At 42.0% G+C, this 19,256-nt stretch overlaps 1 protein-coding gene across 1 annotated transcript in view; it reads right to left on the reverse strand.

The window, feature by feature from the left end:
* Window positions 1-9,321: 9,321 nt before the first annotated feature.
* Window positions 9,322-19,256, reverse strand: part of ELOA (elongin A) — a gene marked incomplete at its 5' end in the record, with an annotated part of 60,898 nt that continues 50,963 nt past the window's right edge. Inside the window, 3 exons of the mRNA XM_082248528.1 lie at window positions 9,322-10,265; window positions 10,809-10,993; window positions 11,081-11,192. Coding sequence (XP_082104654.1) covers window positions 10,204-10,265; window positions 10,809-10,993; window positions 11,081-11,192 — 359 coding nt within the window. The 3' untranslated portion in view covers window positions 9,322-10,203. The remainder of the gene's footprint in view (window positions 10,266-10,808; window positions 10,994-11,080; window positions 11,193-19,256) is intronic.

Here is a 19,256-nt window from a genome sequence, read left to right on the forward strand (position 1 = left end):
ACTGAGCTTTTACCACTGGTATACTATCCTGTTGCACTTTTACATTTAGCCCCTTTAATTTTAGGCAGCGCCACCACCCTACCTTTTTTATACCATACATTTATAGTCCTCGGACTATAATCTAGGGAGGCTGCAGCCTAGTTTTATACTACATTTATATTTATTACACCACTTTTACACTTTTTTACCCAATCATTTTACACATATATCTTTGCACATATCCTCCTTTTATCCAGATAGACCATTAGCGCGGAGTTTTATACCTTTTACAAAATAGGTATAGGTCACTTTTCTGTAGGTTATTGTAAATGAATACGCAGTTACCATAGCTAGTACAGATATTTCTGATGCACACATTCTCCTGTCGTAATATCGCTAAGAAAGGGGTAAACACTTCCAATTCACAGACCTTCAATAAGCCTGCAGCTCAGAAAAGTCAAAATGGTGGATCTGTTTACTTTTTCCAATCCAGAACACTGCTGGTATCTTTGCATTTTCTTTGCGCATATCCTGTCTTGTTGACATTTCCTTGTGCAGTTTTATGGTATAAATTGGACAACGATAACAATATTTTTACAGACATTTTGGCTAACACATATTGTATAGTAAGTAATTACGCAGCTATTTATGGCTAAATACATCCCAGGTACATCATAACAACAGATGTTCAAGATCTTACAGTTAATTTTCTTCCTAGAGCAGCTAAAGCCTGTGTCCTGCTAGCATGCTGCTGAGTAGAACCCTTGAAGATCAGGGGTCTCTCTGCAAAGGTCCAGAAACAAACAGTAAAGATATTTAACAACTTTTGTTTTGATGAACCTGGAATTTATTTAGCTGATATAAACTAAAACTCACCTTGCCTGTGTTGGGGTTGGCACTAAAATATCTAATGGCTGCTGTGGGGTGGATGCTAAGGCAAGCAGTGACGTTACTTCCTCAGACATGTGACAGTGCTCAGGTCTAACAAATGGCTGCTAGTCCTGGGGAGGTCACATGGCCCCTATATCAGAAAGTACCAGGAATTGTTGGCAGTCAATGGCAAAAACAAAAGCAGGGTTGGCAAGGCAAGTCCCGGGAGGGGGAATCAGGATTCAAGGTCTTTACACAAACACTGTCACTTTTCCCTACATAAGCAAGGTGATGGAGTCTCTTTAATACTCACTTCTCCTGCCACCAAATCCTCTGATCGCTGCGTTATGGCCTATAACAAACTTCACATATAATATTGTTGGGTATTTGTTTTCCCACCATGGGCTGTGGGTCCATTAGCCATGCCCACCACGTCAAGCTGTGTCCTGTAGTGACATAGTGGACTGCATCCAATACAAGGAACAAACTGCAGGTAGACCAACAAGTTCTTCAGAGAAAATTAGTGACATCCAATCAATATAGCTTCACTACAGGACAGACCCATGTAATAAAAGAGAGGTATGCAACATGAACAGACTGACATTTAAAGCATATCTGTCCCAAAGTATACCCAAGTGAACTAACATGTCACGTAGCTTCTAAAAGCTCTTCCTGAGCTAATTAAACTGGGTGTGCTAAATGTTGAAAATTTCAACCTAATGCTTGATCCCTGCCATGCACACTACACATCACAATGCATTTCTGCATGATAGCTATTCATTTGGATATTGTTCAGTAGGATGGAAGGCGCAACAGTTTAAAGGCTGCATTTGCAACTTGATGCAGCTCTCAAATACCATTCCTCTTGTTCTCATTACACCTTAGGCCTTACACCTTTTAGTCTACAACTAAACGGAAAAATCATTAATCTTAAATGTAGCCATAACCAGGAGAGGTAAATTCTGATGCACACCATACACCACTGAAAAGAGAGATGCCATAGGTAGACCAGTCTACAGCTGTATAGGCACCTTTATTCTTGATTATATTAAGGTGCAAAAACTGCATTGGATTGGCCTGTCACATAAGGTAATTACAGGATCTACATAAATAGCACCAAAAGTTCTTACTTCAGGTCTGTTCTGTGTACAGAAAGAAATGTATTCACATCGAACTTCAAGCTACTAAACAATAAAGACACATACATTTTGCAGTATTCACATTTTATTAAGAGCCAGATAAAATTATTTGCATACAGAAGTCTAATTAAAATATTTAATCTCCTTAAAACCACAAAAATAGGATTTTTGTACTAACCGTAAAAATCCTTTTCTTGGAGTCTATTAAAGAACACAGGAAGTGTTATACGGTCCGGTTTTACTGCTGCTCGCAGAGGACTGGCAACTTGCAAACAAAAACAACTGTTGGCCATCCCATGATTAACCCTCAAGCATATCTCAGTTTTTGTAACAAAGCATGATCATAAACACAGAGGGGTGGGACTTGTGTCCCTCAATGGACTCCAGGAAAAGGATTTTACAGTGGTACATAAATCCTATTTCTTTCTTGTCAATTGAGGGGCACAGGAAGTCCAACCCTTTGGGTGTCCAATAGTGGTCCAACTGAGGGGTGGGCAACACACAAAAAAAATGCTAACAGGCCCAAGAAAAAAAAGAACTGGGGAATGCCTGCAGCTTAAAAAGCCATATAAAAAGGATCTTGCACTCAAACAAGTTGCCCGCTGCCGAAAAGCCCAAGAAGCACTCAAAGATCTAGCAGAGGCAGGGGTAAAGTGTGCCTTGATAGGGAAGGGTATACCCAAATCCTTGAGACCATAGGCTTGAATGATGATGTGTCTTAGTCACCTTGAGATGGTATAATGAGAATCTGTTGCACCCCTACAGGACCATTTGGGATGACAAAAAGGAATCAGTCAGTCTTTCTGAAAGAAGCAGTGACATAAATAGACAATCATGGCCTGAGCCACATCCATGCAATGTAGAGAAATTTCTTTCTGGGGCACTAGAGCTGGAAGGGAGGGAGGGAGGGTCAGAAGATGGGTGTCCTGGTTAAGGTGAAAAGCCACAACTACCTTAGGTAGGAAGGAAGTCCTCAGCCCCACCTTTTGAGCAAGACCAGAAAAAGGTACTTGCAGGATAAAGCCTCCAGTTCATACACCCCTCCATGCAGAGCTGAGGGCTACATAATACTACCATGCGGATGAACGTTAGGAGACCAGTGTCTCTAATGGCTTCAAATGGCTATTTTTGAAGCACAGGGAGAACCAGATTAAAATCTTATGGAGTAAAATAGGAAACAATGAGGTAGAACAAACAGACTCCCTCTACAAATATTTTAATCAAGTAGTAAAAGGGTAACAGTCTCTGAAACAAGACAGTAAGAGAAGAGACTTGACCATCGATGATTCTAAGAGCCTGATGCTTGTTCAGACTCATTTGTAGGTAGGAGATAATTTATTTAATGAAGAATCTCCTAAGGTTAAATCCCAGAGACCAGGGGAGGTACGCCTTCCATGTACAATGATAAACCTTGAGAGAAGTATACTTCCTACACATTGTGTGAATCACCAATTCAGAGATGTTATGGTATCCCAGAACTCAGGCTTCAACAATCATACCATTTAAAGCCAGTTACTTTGAATCAGAATGGTAGATCAGTCCTTGAGATAGAAACTCTGGTCAATCTGTAAGAGCCCACAAAGCAACCCAGAGCATCCATTGCTCCCAATAGAGGATCATTGTGCCTGGAGACAAACATGTTCATTTTGTAGATGAAACTGGAGGCAAGGAGGTTTAATACAGCCCCCCACCTGTGTGAAATGTCCTGGAACACCTACAGCTGTATGGACCACTGCCATGGGTCCAGACACTATTGACTCAGCAAGTCTGCCTGTCACAGTGAGACTTCTGGTTTATTCCTTATGACTGATGTGGGCCACTACTGTGGCATTATTCCACACAATCACGATTGGGTGACCCTCCATCGGGGTGTTCCAACACCGTAGGGGGACAGTGAAATCACTAAAAGTCCCAAAACTGATCTCCAATGACCAAGTCCCCTACACTGACAGGGTGCCCAGGACTTCCTCCAGGCCAAATGGTTGGCCCTGATCATGAGAATCTTTCAAAAGATGGGATAGAAGGACTTTCCAGTTTCCTGAGCAAGGGACAACCTTGTCTTCAGTTTCAAAAGGAATCAGTTTTTTTTTTTAGGGACTGACTTGTCTCATAACAACAGACTATTGCCCTGTAGGAGTCTAGTGTTAAAGGGGGCATCTGACCCAGGACTTTCATGCAAAAACAGAATTTTTTAAAAAAAAATTTATTTAGCAAAAGACATGGGTTTTACAGACTTTGTATACAGATACTGTAACATAGAAAAGGCAGTTCAGACGCAGCAATGGAGTCACAGCACAATCAATAATACCACAACTTGTGTAAACAAGCCAAAGGCCTAAAATGTTAGCATTCCATCAAACGCCCATGAAAACCTCCTAAAAACCTAAAGGACTCAGAGTCCTTTAGGTTTGCAGACTGCAGAGTGCATGAGCATCATGGGAAATGTAGTTCCAAAACATCTGGGGTGCCAAGGTTCGCCATCACTGTCCTAGACCGTGCCTTAAGTCTTTTCTGGCTGAGGAGTATTCTTAATACTGGCATCCAGAGTGGATCTAAGAGATGTTGTCCGTTGAAGGCCATGTGGAGCAGGTGCTTTTTAGACCTGGGTTACTCTGCAGGTGTACTGACATGTGAACTATGGTGGAGATGAGCTAGGAAACCTTCAACAGTCAGTCACAACTTTAGGCAACAATCATTTGTTCCATAATTCTATGACCAAGACACTAACAGCAGAGACCAGCTCCTTTTTGAAAAGGCTTTAACCAGACAAAGTTTTGCAATTCAAAGTCAAAACTAAGGCAGGATGAGGACAACACCTGCCTGTGAGAACAAAAGCTTTAGAGAAGGTGTTCAACTGCATATAATTTGGGCCTTTAAAGAAAGGTGCATCTCATTGCAGAACAATTGTTGCTTTGTTAAAGTGGCTACTGCCAGATCCACACAGAGCAATTGCAGACTGATTTTTAAAAAAATTCCTCTTCAACTTAGTCAGGATGTTTACATTTTCCGTAGAGGAAGACTTGGAACATCAGATGCACAAGAAAAGTTTTTGTGGTCTCGGTGGCTCTAAAAGACCCAGACCCAAGATTGGGAATAGCTGTGGCAAAGAAACAGGCTGGTCCTCTAGTTCCAGAGTGGTGGGCACTACACCAATAAGAGCCCAAACGTCTTCTATTGGTGAGTTAAAGCAAAAGATTGCAACTGCTCTGAAGCAAGCTAGTCCAGTAGGGACTGGATTGACTTGGAATCAAGATTCTCAGTGGCTGATGGTTCAGAGGCCATTGGCAGAATAGATATAGAGTCTACAGGGGAAGGTGCGGCAGCATGCTTATAGCCTCTGCCCTCACAGACAGTAAGTAGCTGGGTGATTTGGACCATAATGTCTTGCATTACTGTAGTAAAAAGCTCTTGTGAAAGGGTGGCGAAGCTTAAGACATGCAATGGAGCTAGGGAAGATTCAAAAGATGGGACATACTCTAGCAGAAGGCAACATGATTCCAGGCTGCAGATATTGGCCACAACATTAGGTATGCTGCCAGCAGCACCAGAGCTGTTAGTAGAGTGGGAGCTTGGGGCACCTGGGACAGCGAGACCTTTCCCCCTGTGTCTAGAATCAGAAATATTGTGACCATGTGGCGCTTAAGCAATGTAAGCTTAGGGTACAAGGCAAGGTCTCAGGTACTTACGAAACCCAAACAGCTGGTAGCAGATGAGGGTCAAATACCTGGAGGTGACCATGGTTTTTAAAGGCAGGCCACAGGAACAAACCAAACCAAAAGGAAAGAGTTCCACATGTCTTTATGGAATGCAGGAGCAGCAGCTGGGAGATGCTTCCTTGGCACATAATTGAGGGAAAGAGTGGGGAATGCTCCCTTGACACTCCACCCAGCGGATAACTTCTGTGCTCAGTCTCTCAGCATTAACCCTTTCCATTATAGAAACTGGCAATAAGTGGATTAAAGGCACCCAGCAATCCAAGCAAATGGGGTAGCCCCTGGAGCCCAGCATGTTCAGTCTACTCAGAGTGGGTTATCAGAGACAGGCCAAGCACTGGGCAGTGCCAACAGCTCTGGATCTGGAAAGGGCTCTGCAGCTAACTTGTGCCAGACTGGAGCCTAAAAATTGCCTTACACAGAACCCAGTACCCAAAAGGTCCCTTCCAGACTAACCCACCCCCGACCCAACATGCAGTCTAGCAGGGTCCGGTCGCAGCACTTCAAAAATCAGGTTAAGGACAGCTGCACTGAATAATTGCATCACAAAGACCAGCAATCTAGCAGTGATGCAGAGAGTCTTGATAAAAAAAATATGGTAATAAATTTAAGTTACAAAACAGAGCTAAAAAAAATACATCCATCCTCCTAGGACACCAAGAAACTGAGGCATGCTGGTAGTGGGAGAGGTTATCCTGTGCTGCCCTGAAGTTTTGATTGCCAGTGACCAATCTCTTGTAGGTGACAGTGAACCTAGCGGTTTAAGACTTACTGTATTCCTCAATAGACCAGAGTTTTTTTTCTTAAGTTTTTTTTTTTTTTAATTTATTTACATAAAGCAAGAGCTCACATGATATACAAGAGTCTTCTACAGCCCCTCCCTATAGATTTCATTTAATGTTAAGAAAAAACTGCAGAATCCAAAATCAATTCACAGCTGACCTAGGTTAATGGACCAATTATGTCTTGGAAATTGCTGTTGTTTAAGAGGAGAAGTAAGCATAGCAATGGCTAAATATTACCAAGAACTTCCAAAGTTTGGGTTTAGAATACAAAGTAAAGAAGAATAAAGAGAACATATGTGTACACTGTACTGTGTAATCACATGCAATTCTATTTGTAATAAATTAACCTTATCCCCTGCACATCAACTTCTTTTTTTAAATCTAATTTATAGTGGAAAGGATTGTCTTGGTTGCTGAAAGAAGAGAGAAGATATCGAATGGCCTCTTTAGTACCTGCCTATCTACCCCCCCCCCCCCAAAAAAAAAAAAAACTTAAACAGTGTTAGAAATGAGGGAGGGGCTGTAGGAAGCGGAAAGCATTCAGGCATGTCAGAAAGCAAGATAAGGAAAACACAGAACACTGACAGAGCCAAGGACTTGATGCACAGAAAAATAAGTTATACAGGCAAGCAGTGTCCATGATAGATGCTTGAAAATATGTTTTGGCCAATGCTCCTATTTAAGGACAGATTCACTTTTATGATAAAACTCAGCAACCACTCCACCCATGGCCTCTGCATCAATATTGCATGCATTCACCTAGAACACAGATACCTCTTACATTGCTTGGTTTGCTCAGTTCAGCCTACTCTCTATAAAAAACAAAATTCAGCATGGAAAATGCATGGCAATGCAGACGAGGAAACAGGGGAGGACTGGGAAGGGGGGCAGGGTGGCAATTGCCCCCCGGGCCACTAAAAACTGGTAAAAAGGCTGCACTCAGGGCTGGATTAATGCAGGAGCCAGACACTGTATACAGCTGTCAGTCACCAATACACAATACTATATTTGCATAGCTGCAGCGGAGTGGTATGAGTGTGCAAAGAACGCTCCTGAACCCGGCCGGTACAATACTAACACAGTCACTTCCCTGTCAGGCAGAGTGCTCTGCCTGACAGGAGCTTCCTAGGCCCCGCCTGGCGTGATGTCATGTATTTTTGTTAAACCTCCTTTGTTGCTATTAACCTTAAATTATGTTACCACATTGCATTGCGTTATGTGTCTTGCTTCATAACATCAATATCCGTTATAAAACCAGGTGGGCATGGATGGTGAGCTGATTCGATGGTTCAATGGGCCACTTGACTGGACTTGCCCCACAGGCCTAAGGCTGCCAGCCCTCCCCTGCGAGGAAAGACCATATAAACAAATGTTAGTTCTGTCATCACTTCAGCATGGGAACTGGGTGGACTAATTACTTTCTAGGGTAACTGCCTTTCTGTACTGGGGTGTCTCATTGATGTAAATGTAAATTGATGTGCATTTATGTAGAGAAGGCAGCAGGGGGGAAGCTGTGTTATTGACATATCAAAGCTACAAAGTTGCAGTATATTTACTGATGCTAAGGCCAAAGGAGTAGTTGCTGGGCTTCAAAATGGTAGTTAAACTGCCCTTAAAATCTTTTTGTTTGAAAATACGATTGCACTTAAGCTGATGCAAAGTGCACAATACCTTTTAATAATATTTCAGTAAAAATAAATTATTGAGACATGGAAACTATATAAAAAATTCTGTAAAATATTGAAATAAAAATTTGAAGTCTATTTAAGCTACAAACCTCGGGAAAGAAGTAGGTTATAAAAAGATTGTGAACCCCTAGAAATGTTCTGTATTTCTGAAAGTCTTAAATGCACACATTTTACCTTGGTTTCCTGTTAGTGAACAAATAAAACATTTCCATATAACTAGTAAAAAACAAAAAAAAAAAAAAAAATGTACTGTTTTCAAGCACAGGTAACCAAAATGTTGAGGGTTTTGTTCTTATATGGCAGAGAACCACGCATTCAAAAATTTGTCTGAAACAATTGACGCAGCAGCTTTCAGTCCCATCACTTTGCCAAAATATTAATGTGGTTGTAAACCTTTACATATACCCACTGAAGTGAGTGGCCTCAGATGATACACAGATACAAATCTTCCTACATATGTTGTACCTGATTATCTGCAGCTATTTCCTCTGTAGATTGTACTTCAAACACACAGCTTAAAGGATGACTTTTTCTCAACTCCAGCAGCGGGGGGGGCGGGGATCTGATGCCACACACTGCAGAGCTAGATCATAGAGTTCCCGATGTCTGAGAACTGACTGGCGGGAAGTTACTCATCCCCCTCTACACAGGCTCATAGAAAAATACACAGAGCTATGGCTATGAGTCCCCTGTTGTGTGCGGGAGGGGGGGTGGACTGTCTCCCGGGAGCCCGAGGTGTCAGGAAAAACTGTCAAAAAGTGACTCATGCAGATAGCAGAGAAAGGAGAGAACAAAGAAAAGTTCCCACCCTTATATTCCTATTGGCCCATCACCATAATGGGTTGCAACTGACAGGCAAGCTCCAGCATTACCAGGAATCCCAAAGCTTTGTCCAAAAAATAATCAGAACAGCCTAGCATCAAGCCACAGCAGAGACACTGAAAGCTGCTCCAGGTATCTCTTGGTGCCTGTACTTTATATTTGTTAGCAGTGTTTTTTTTTTTTTAAGAGGCAGAGTAACTTTTATCCATTTAATCAATTCAATCCCTTTAATGATACTACATGTAAACTGATTTTTGTTTAAATAAAAGTCACAACATATTTTAAGATCCTTCCATTCAAAAATGTAGGAACTTTCGAAGGGTTCACAAACTTTTCATACAACTGTATGTATTAGATGCATGTCATAAAAATCCTATGTCACTGAAAATGTCTCTGCAAAATAATTCTTATTACATGACACTGCAACACTGAAACATCAGTTTCATGACAAGAACGCTCGGTACATGGGTATCCAGAAAATGTCATTTGAAAAAGTGAGCTACATCTGTTTTCATAATTTGTGGAACCTAAAATAGAGGTCAAGTCATCTACAGGGATGAAGAAATTTCAAACAGATTTAACAGTTCTAACTATTAAAACTTTTTTTTTTTTCAGTTAGTGCAAAAACTGACTTTAAATTAGTTATCTTAAAGGGATATAGACTTTAAAATTGAAGTGACATTGCCAATAAACGTTTGACACTAATGTCCAACATGTGAATCTCTGTCAAATACAGTTTGCAATCACAGATGGGCTTATATCGAAGGCCATTGGGAAATGTTATGCAGTAATCCAGAGCAACAAGATATTCCCAGCTTTGAGGGGACACACTAATGAATTTCACATGATACAGGACATAAACCGCTCTTTGTACCCTCTTCGTAAAGCCCAAGAGTGAAAAAATCCAGATAAAAACAGGAGCTATTGCTGTGCTCTGCACATCAAAGGAGGGGACAAGTTGTCTAAACAGGAGTCAATAAAATGGAATAATTGGATACTCCGCAGAACTATACATATGACGAATGAAACATGTAGTAAAACACATGAGTGTCACCAAGACATAAAATATTCGGCAATTGGGGAAAGGAAAAGGTAGGGTGGAGGGAAGCACTGTTCCAGGAGCTCCATCTTATAAAAGCAACACAGCTCCCTATTCTGCGTTATCCCTCCCCCATCACAACACCAAAGTTCATTTTTTCCCTGTACTTTATCGCCGCGAAAACCTGTTCTTGAAAGCTTTTATTGTTTTGGCCATCATTGGAGCAACTTCTGAAAAACAAAAGAAAATAAATTGTTACAATGTACACACTAAAGAGTTAAACAATCTAACAAAAAAGCAGCTGAAAAGAAATCAAAGCAAATCTATAAATTTCAATGAGCAGGATATACTGTACATTTGATTAGGCAGTACTTTGTTTCTCAGGAATCTAAACAATGATAACACCTTTAGGCTGCATTCACACTTGAGCGTAGCGTTTTCACGCGTTTTTTTACCGCAATTTTTCAGGCGTTTTTGGAGGCAGGCATTGACATCTAACATCAGCCCAAAAAGAAGCTCCTGTACTTTTTCCGCTACAGGCGTTTTGCTTCAGGGGACAAAACGCTCAGATGTGAACAGGGGCCATTGAAATGAATGGGATTTTGATTGTTGGGCGTTTTGGATTTTCACAGATGAGTGTTTTTTTAGCTGAAAAACGCTCAGGTGTGAACAGGGCCTTAATCTAAAAAGATGCGTTCTTGCTTAGAAATAGGAGCGAACAGGAAAAAGGACGTAGGACTTGCTTTTTCACTACTTATCTCATAGGAACTTACTCTTGACTTGTGGTTTACGTGAATCATATCCAGACTGAACACTGCTCGGTGGTGGTGGTGGCACAGTACAGCTGGTGCTAGGTTCTTCATATGAGCGTGACTCCTCAGAGGACACATGGTTACTACTACTATTAGCGCTGATGCTGCTACTGCTGCTGCTGCTAAATGGAGTAAACGGCTTAATCCTAAAGTGAGATAAACAGATCATGGTAAGGAATTTTACTTTATGCTGTGGGAGTACATCAGGTCACCTAATAGTTTTACTCCCATACCTGATCTTCTCATTGACAGCTGCTGCTCCAGTTCCAAACTTTTCTTGTCTTCTGCGCACATCTCGTGGGGGTTTCACCTCTGTATTTACAAAGGCCATTTTTGCTTGTCGTACTGTATTCAGAAACAATAAAGGGGGCATTATGACTACCGCCAAAATCACTGTGAGGCCCAGAGAATTACATGCAGTTGACTCCATATTACTGTATTGTGCATGTATGTATAGGTGTGAGAAACTGGCATGCAGTATTGTGGACACCTAGGTATGTGTGTCATCTACAGAAGGTTTCTCTTCTACACATGGTGAGGGGCTCCAGGGACTTGACTGATGTTAAAAAAAATGTAAGATTTTTGTTTCCCTGTAAAATCCTTTTCTTGGACTACATCACAGGACACAGAGGACTTCATATTTATGACAACATTGGTTATGCTGCCACCTTCAGATGAATGGCCACTGGTTGAAAAAGGCAGAAATCTCCACTCAGACATAACCCCTCCCAGCTCAACTAAGCCTCAGTTTTGTAGCAAGCAATGAGGGAAGATACAAGGAGAGAGCGTTGATATATGTGGAATATGTAGGTGTCTCAGTCCCAAATCTGTACACAAAAACAGAGGGAATGGTCCACGGGACTTTTGAAGAGACACATACCAAATGTTAAAAACATACAAGTTTATTGAACATCATAATGTGCATTTAAATCCAATAATGACAACATGGTGAAGTCATCAATGGAAGCAACACAAAAAAGTAATGAAACACACATTAATAACATATACAACTTCATATATAAATAACAGTTTGTGCTGTATAGATCTCATTGTGCACAATATCATGTAAGAACAACAATCCGTGCTGCATGAATCTCAACACAGATGTAGAATTAGCCAGCGGGGAGCAAGGTTCAGCGCGCACAAATGGGGACATTAGCGGTAGGGTGTTAAGAGTTCATAAACTCAAGGTGGGTATGGGGGAAAATCGCAAGAGCAGCCTAAAAACATCAAACGAGGATATAGTATGCAACTGGACAAAATGACGAGATTTGTATACCAATGCTAGAAGCCTGGCCAACAAGATGGGAGAGCTGGAGCTGCTGATGTATGAGGAGGACTTAGATTTTGTGGGGATTTCAGAGACTTGGTTCGACAGCTCTCATGATTGGCTGGCGACCATTCAGGGGTATTCCCTTTATCGCAGAGATAGAGAAGGTAAAAAAGGGGGAGGGGTATGTCTGTATATTAGGAACAGTGTACAGGTAAATAGGAGGGATGATATTAATAATGGCGCTAAGGAGGAGGTAGAATCCCTATGGGTAGACTATGGGTAGAACTTCAAAGGGAAGGCACTATGGGGAAAGTAATATTGGTTGTATGCTATAGGCCCCCAAACCAGAGGGAGGAGGGGGAGGCGGACCTTCTTTTACAGATTGGAATGGCAGCAAGGATGGGAAATGTAATTATAATGGGGGACTTTATTATCCAGATATAGACTGGGCAGAAGGAACCGCGCATTCATCCAAGGTTCGGCAGTTCCTAAATGTTTTGCAGGATAATTTCATGGGTCAAATGGTAAACGCACTGACAAGAAACAATGCGGTACTTGACCTACTGATTACCAATAATACAGACCTGATCATGAATATAGAAATACGGGGCAACTTAGGAAACAGTGACCAAAGGTCAATTAGTTTCAGTATAAATCATAGTAATAGGAAACACACGGGTAATATAAGGACACTGAATTTCAAAAGAGCCAATTTCCCAAAACTGCGCTCTTTGCTAGAAAATATCAAATGGGATAGAACCCAGGGAACAAAGAACATGGAGGAAAAATGGGAGTGCTTCAAGAGCATACTAAACAAAGGGAGTATGCATTTCAAAAGGGAATACATTTAAAAGAGCAAAAGCAAACCCTGGGTGGCTAAACTCTAACATAAAAAAACATATTCATACTAAAGAAAGGGCATTCAAAAAATACAAGGCTGAGGGGTCATTGGCAGCATTCAAACCTTACAAAGAGTGCAATAAGAAATGTAAAGGTGAAATCAAGGCGGCTAAAATAGAGCATGAGAGACATATAGCGGAAGAGGGTAAAAAAAAAAAATCCCCAAAGTATATAAACAGTAAGAAAGCGAGGCCAGAACACATTGGCCCCATAAAAGACGACAAAGGGAATCTGGCCACAGAGGGCAGAGAGAAGGTGAAAGTGTTAAATAATTTCTTCTCTTCAGTCTTCACAAAAGAATTGGGGGGCTACACTAACCCAGCTTGTAATAATAAATTAAATAATACACCTCAGGAAGTACCCCTATCATTAACAGAAGATAGATTTAGAACTAAACTAGAAAAACTTAACATAAATAAATCACCGGAACCGGATGGCTTGCACCTGAGGTTTCTTAAGGAACTCAGCCAGACCATTATTCTTGATCTTTACGGATAGTCTGCAGACGGGAATGGTGCCAGTTGATTGGAAAAAAGCCAACGTGGTACCAACATTTAAAAAAGGGCCGAGATATACCCCGGGTAACGATAGGCCGGTCAGCAAAGGCCTTTGACACCGTTCCCCACAAACGCTTACTGTACAAACTAAGGTACGTAGGTATGGACCATAGGGTGAGTACCTGGATTGAGAACTGGCTCCAGGGGAGAGTCCAGAGGGTGGTGATAAATGGGTAGTACTCGGATTGGGCTAGTGTGGAACGTGGGTTCCCCCAAGGTTCTGTCCTGGGACCAATCCTGTTTAATTTATTCATGAATGATGTAGAGGAGGGGATATCCAGCACAATCTCGGTATTTGCGGATGATACTAAACTAAGCAGGGCAATAAATTCTATGCAGGATGTGGAAACCTTACAAGCAAACCTGAACAAAATAATGGGGTGGGCAACTACATGGCAGATGAGGTTTAATGTTGAAAAATATAAAGTAATGCACTTGGGCTTCAGAAATACGAGGTACTCACTAGGGGGGGAACCTCTGGGTGAATCTAAGATAGAAAAGGACCTGGGGGTCCTAGTGGACAACAGGCTTGGCAGCGGCATGCAATGCCAAGCCGCTGCAAGCAAAGCCAACAGAATACTGGCATGTATAAAAAAGGGGATTCACTCCAGAAATAAAGAGATTATTCTCCGACTTTACAAGACTCTGGTTCTGGCCACACCTGGAGTATGCCGTCCAGTTCTGGGCACCGGTCCTCAGGAAGGATGTGCTGGAACTGGAGAGAGTCCAGAGAAGGGCAACAAAAATAATTAGGGGAATGGAGGATCTCAGCTATGAGGAAAGACTGCAGGCATTAAACTTCTCTGGAGAAGAGACGCTTGAGAAGGGATATGATATCAATGTACAAATATTTTACTGGTGACCCGAGCATAAGGAAAAAACTTTTCAGAGAAAGGGAATACAATAAGACACGTGGCCACTCACTAAAACTAGAGGAAAAACGGTTTAACCTTAAAACACGTAAGGGGTTCTTTATTGTCAGAGCAGTGGGGATTTGGAATTCTCTTCCACAAGCAGTGGTATCAGCGGGGAGCATCAATAGTTTCAAAAAACTATTAGACGGGCACCTTAAAGACCACAACATACAGGGGTATACAATGTAGGGTTAACATCAAACACACACACATCATAGGTTGAACTGGATGGACTGATGTCTTTTTTCAACCTCACTAACTATGTAACTATGTAAACACGTTTTGCAAAATATTTGATTTGCATCATGAGGAGAAGCACAGATGCATATAAATGATACAGCAATTGGGATCGATGCAAGTGACCAAACGAGGGTCTGTGGCATCCACACGGTCATCCCATCAATGAATATTATCGGCAAAGGTGACAGGTAAGTCCCCCCAAAATGTTTTAAGGAGACGCTGATAACACACCTGTGACTGGATTTTTCTCCTCTCCCCAACTCCTGGGGGGAAGATTTATACACCTCTTTTGGGGGGGGGGGGGGGGCGACTTGTCACCCTTGTCGATAATATTCATTGATGGGATGATCGTTTGGATGCTGCAGACTCTTGTTTGGTCACTTGCAACGATCCGAATTGCTGTATCATTTATATTGCTGTATCATTTATATGCATCTGTGCTTCTCATGAAGTGAATCAAAGATTTTACGAAATGCGTTGAGATCCATGCAGCACAGATTGTTGTTCTTACATGATATTGTGCACAACGAGATCTATACAGCACAAACTGCTATTTATATATGAAGTTGTAGATGTTATGAATATGTGTTTCATTACTTTTTGTGTTGCTTCCTTTGATGAATTCACCATGTTGTCATGATTGGATTTTAAATGTACATTATGATGTGCAATAAACTTGTATATTTTTAACATTTGGTATGCGTCTCTTCAAAAGTCCCGTGGGCCTTTCCCTCCATTTCAAAGAGGGAAGATATCTGTGTCCTGTGATGTACTCGATGTCCAAGAAAAATGATTTTACAGGTAAACCAAAAATCCTCATATTTTATTAACAATAGAGGACTTAACATTTATGACTACTTAGGATGTCCCAAAGCACTAAACATGACTGGTGGGCAACGCAGCAACCAGGTCTTAGAAACAAGCTGACAAATCCACCTAGAAATAGTGGATGGACAAAGCAGCCTGACCCTTGTAAGCACCCTCAAACAGAATTAACAGGGAATCATACTGTCAAAACAAAGCCGTAGACTTCAGATATATTCCAACAGAATTATGAACTTCCAAACAGTGAAAAACACCTTCTCCCTACGGTTCTTAGGATTGGGACACAAAGATGGCAACAAAAAATCTGATTCAGGTGGAACAAAGAAACCACCTTCTGTAGGTAAGAGGACGGAGACCTCAACACCACCTTATCCTAGAGAAGAACCAAAAAGGGCTCCTTTCAGAAAAACACAGCCAACGCCAAGATCCTATGAGCTGAAGTGAACGCAACTAAAAAGACAACCTTGTGCTTGAGGAACAACAAGGGAATCTTTAAAAAAGGTTCAAAAGGAGAAATCTACAAAACAGATAAGACCAAGTAATGGTCCTACAGAGACAAGAAATGAAACGTGATTCATCTGACATAGAACAGTCAAGGCCAAAATGTGTTCCTTAATGGTACTTAAAGGCAGAAACATTTCTACACCCGTCTGAAAAAAATCAAAAATGTGGCCCACGACATGCTGTTGGGGATGAAACTTACAAGTCTACCACCGGGCAAAAAGCTTTTCAATGTACAGTGTTACACCATGCTGGAGGTCAACCTTCTTGCCTTGAGAATGGTAGGGATCACAGAGTCAGAAACACTCTATGAATATTGGCTTTAACAGCCATGCCATGCTTCAAAGCCAGTGAATGGAAAGTAGGAAGGAAGACTATACAAGGAGGATCCTGTGCACTACCACTTTAAGCTGTAGAATTGAAAATATATTTCTATATAAAATCAAGCAGGTGCTCACATTAACCACTTGCCGACCGCCCAAGCAGATTTACTGCGGCAGGGCGTCTCGGCAGCTCATAATCACGTAAATCTACGCGATTGTGTGCACGCGGTCTCTGCAGTGCGCTTCGCGCTCCCGCTGTGTTTAGACACAGCGAGAGCCAGACCGCGGGAGGAGCTCCTTTTGGTCCTTTAGGTACAACACAATGGGCATTTCCCGGGTCCTCAACAACTCCAGAATGGTAGCCAACACTTGGTAAACCCCCCCGGGGGCCATAGACAGGTCAAAAGGCAAACTGTTAGTGGCAACCCACTAAGAATCACATAAACCGCTGGCAAGGCCACAAAATCATGTAGGTGAGCATCCTTGATATCTACGAATGCCTGGAAGTCCCCTTGATAAAGTTAAGCAACCACCAATTGGGGGGGACTCCGTCCTGAATTTCTGAACTTTCATGAACTTGTTGAGACCCTTGAGGTCCAGAATAGGCCAGGCATCTCAGTTTGGCAAGAAAACCATGAATAGATTGGAATCTATTGGACAACTCCCCTCCAATACATGGCAATGACTCCTTAGTTCAGCAGCAACAATAAAGATCATTCTTTTTTGTGAATCCAAAGATACCCGAGAGCGTAAAGTTTGGAAGGGTAAAGCAAGTAACTCTAGCTTGTAGACTCTCCCTATCACACTGTGACCTGGTCATCTGTAACTTCCTGGGTCTAGGCAGCCACAAAGACCAACAAATGAGTAGCCTTTATCACTGTGAAGGTTTGCCTCCGGAACCAGAGGACAGGGCGTCCAGTAGTCCTTATAGAACTGTGATGTAGGCATTTGCTTAGAGTCCGAGGAATTTAGGGCTCCTGGAAGATTTTCAATTGCCTTTGGGTCAGATTCTCTGAAGGGTCTGGCAAACACCCACCACAAGCTGGAGAGCTGCTCCCACCAGAGAGAATGCCTTAAAGAGGGCTTTCAAACCCATCTGTGGTGTCTTTAAAGACCTCATCCAGCAGGACCATCAGGGTCTTATTTAAGTAGAAAATGGCTAGGTCAACAGCCAGGGAACCCCTGATATACCAGGAGACTGTGACTGCATGTTTCTATGGCCTGAGGACCAGTACCCACAACGGTCCTTCCCTGTTGAGTTACACCACCACTGTATATCACTCTGCACAACAAACTCTTGGGTAAAAACTGCTACATGCTCCACTATATTAGAGGCACTCACTAGTCCTGCTGTAGGGCCAGAAAGGCTAATATTCACCCTTCACAAAAAGCATGCCCTGCAAGGCTGTCAGGCACTCTACTTCCCTTCAGGGGGATCACTGCTCTGGACCTGTAAAGCACCCTGTCAGCAAAGTCACTAAATATACTACCTCAGAGACTGCTGCCTGCAGGAGCCAGTGAGTGTTGGCAAAATTACAGGCCATCTCCATTTTTTGAATGATGTGTCTAAGTACAGTGCTCTTTGGTCATCTGACTGTAGCAAGCAACCTCAGTGAAGCCCTCCCCTACCCCAGCAGGAATGTTAGTTCCTGATTTTCTGGCATATTCCTAAGTCCCTGAAAGGTGCTGTTCAGAGACATCCGTAGGCATTCATCACGTATGGACGCCAGCTAATTATTGAAGTTTAAATGAGCTGTAGGGGTATGCCTGGATGGGATTCCTGTCTTTTTTGGCAAATGCCCACTCACCTGAAGGTGGCAACATAACTAAAGTCATCATTAATATAAAGCCTGGGATGTACAATTAAGAAATAATTTTGTTTTCTCAGATGTTAATAGGTTCTGGTCGAAGTCCTTGAGCCTGAAGGCTTTGTAATCCATTTCTAGGTCCACATATTACCTGTTGGCCAGACCTCGTACTCTTACCTCTCCCTCCCAATTGTTTTTATTGGGGAACCCCTTAAGGGTCTGGTTATAAACAGATTGTCATTTAGCCGGTTCGGCAGAGACTGGCTAATATAGGATCAGTGTGTGGCTGTCCCTGTTCGACAGAATACAACTGTTAGATGGACTTCTGCCGAACTGAGAAGCTAGAAAACTTTTTGTTGATGAGTGGCTGCAGCCCTGTGTTTTCTGATGGAATACAATGTCTCAGTAGGGGGAACCCCCATTCATCTTGTTTGTGTAGATGGTTCGTTTGATAAACAGATTCCTCCATCTATGACCAGCTTAAATCAGAAACAGGTATGTGTTTAGTTAGTGGCTCAGAAGAGCAGAGGTTTTGTTTTATGCTCTGGACTTGCTATACAAAGCCCTCCTGCACTGAAACTATGTTTGTTTACGGTCTTGCTGAATAAAAGTGCAGGACAGACCTGCCTGGACTGTTCCTTGGCATCCCTGTCTCGTGCATGGTTTAACAATGTCATTATCAATTGAGCTCGCCCCGCTCACAATATCTAAATATATATATCTATATCTCATGCATACACATGCAAGCTTTATAAGACTCTACAAGAAGTGCCTGACTTTCAACGATCATAACTTCCTAGCATTTAAAGTTGAACCTATAACCATAACAACTCGATCATAAATAATGTTCTTTAGCAAGGAACATACATTCCACAATAATAATTATGCAACTAAACTTTGTGAGTGCTGTAAATCGCCTTTAGCTGTTTCTTCTTGCTGGAGGCCACTATTTTGTTGAAGCCCAGAGCCCCTGAACAGCAGTAAATCATAAAGAGAAACTAAAGCCATCGATTTAATGGTTTCAAAAAATAGTTACATTCCTGGAATGCTGTCACATTTGCTGGTTTC

The sequence above is a fragment of the Pelophylax lessonae genome (genome assembly GCF_965119305.1).
Source record: "Pelophylax lessonae genome assembly, chromosome: 2".
Lineage (NCBI taxonomy): Eukaryota > Metazoa > Chordata > Amphibia > Anura > Ranidae > Pelophylax > Pelophylax lessonae.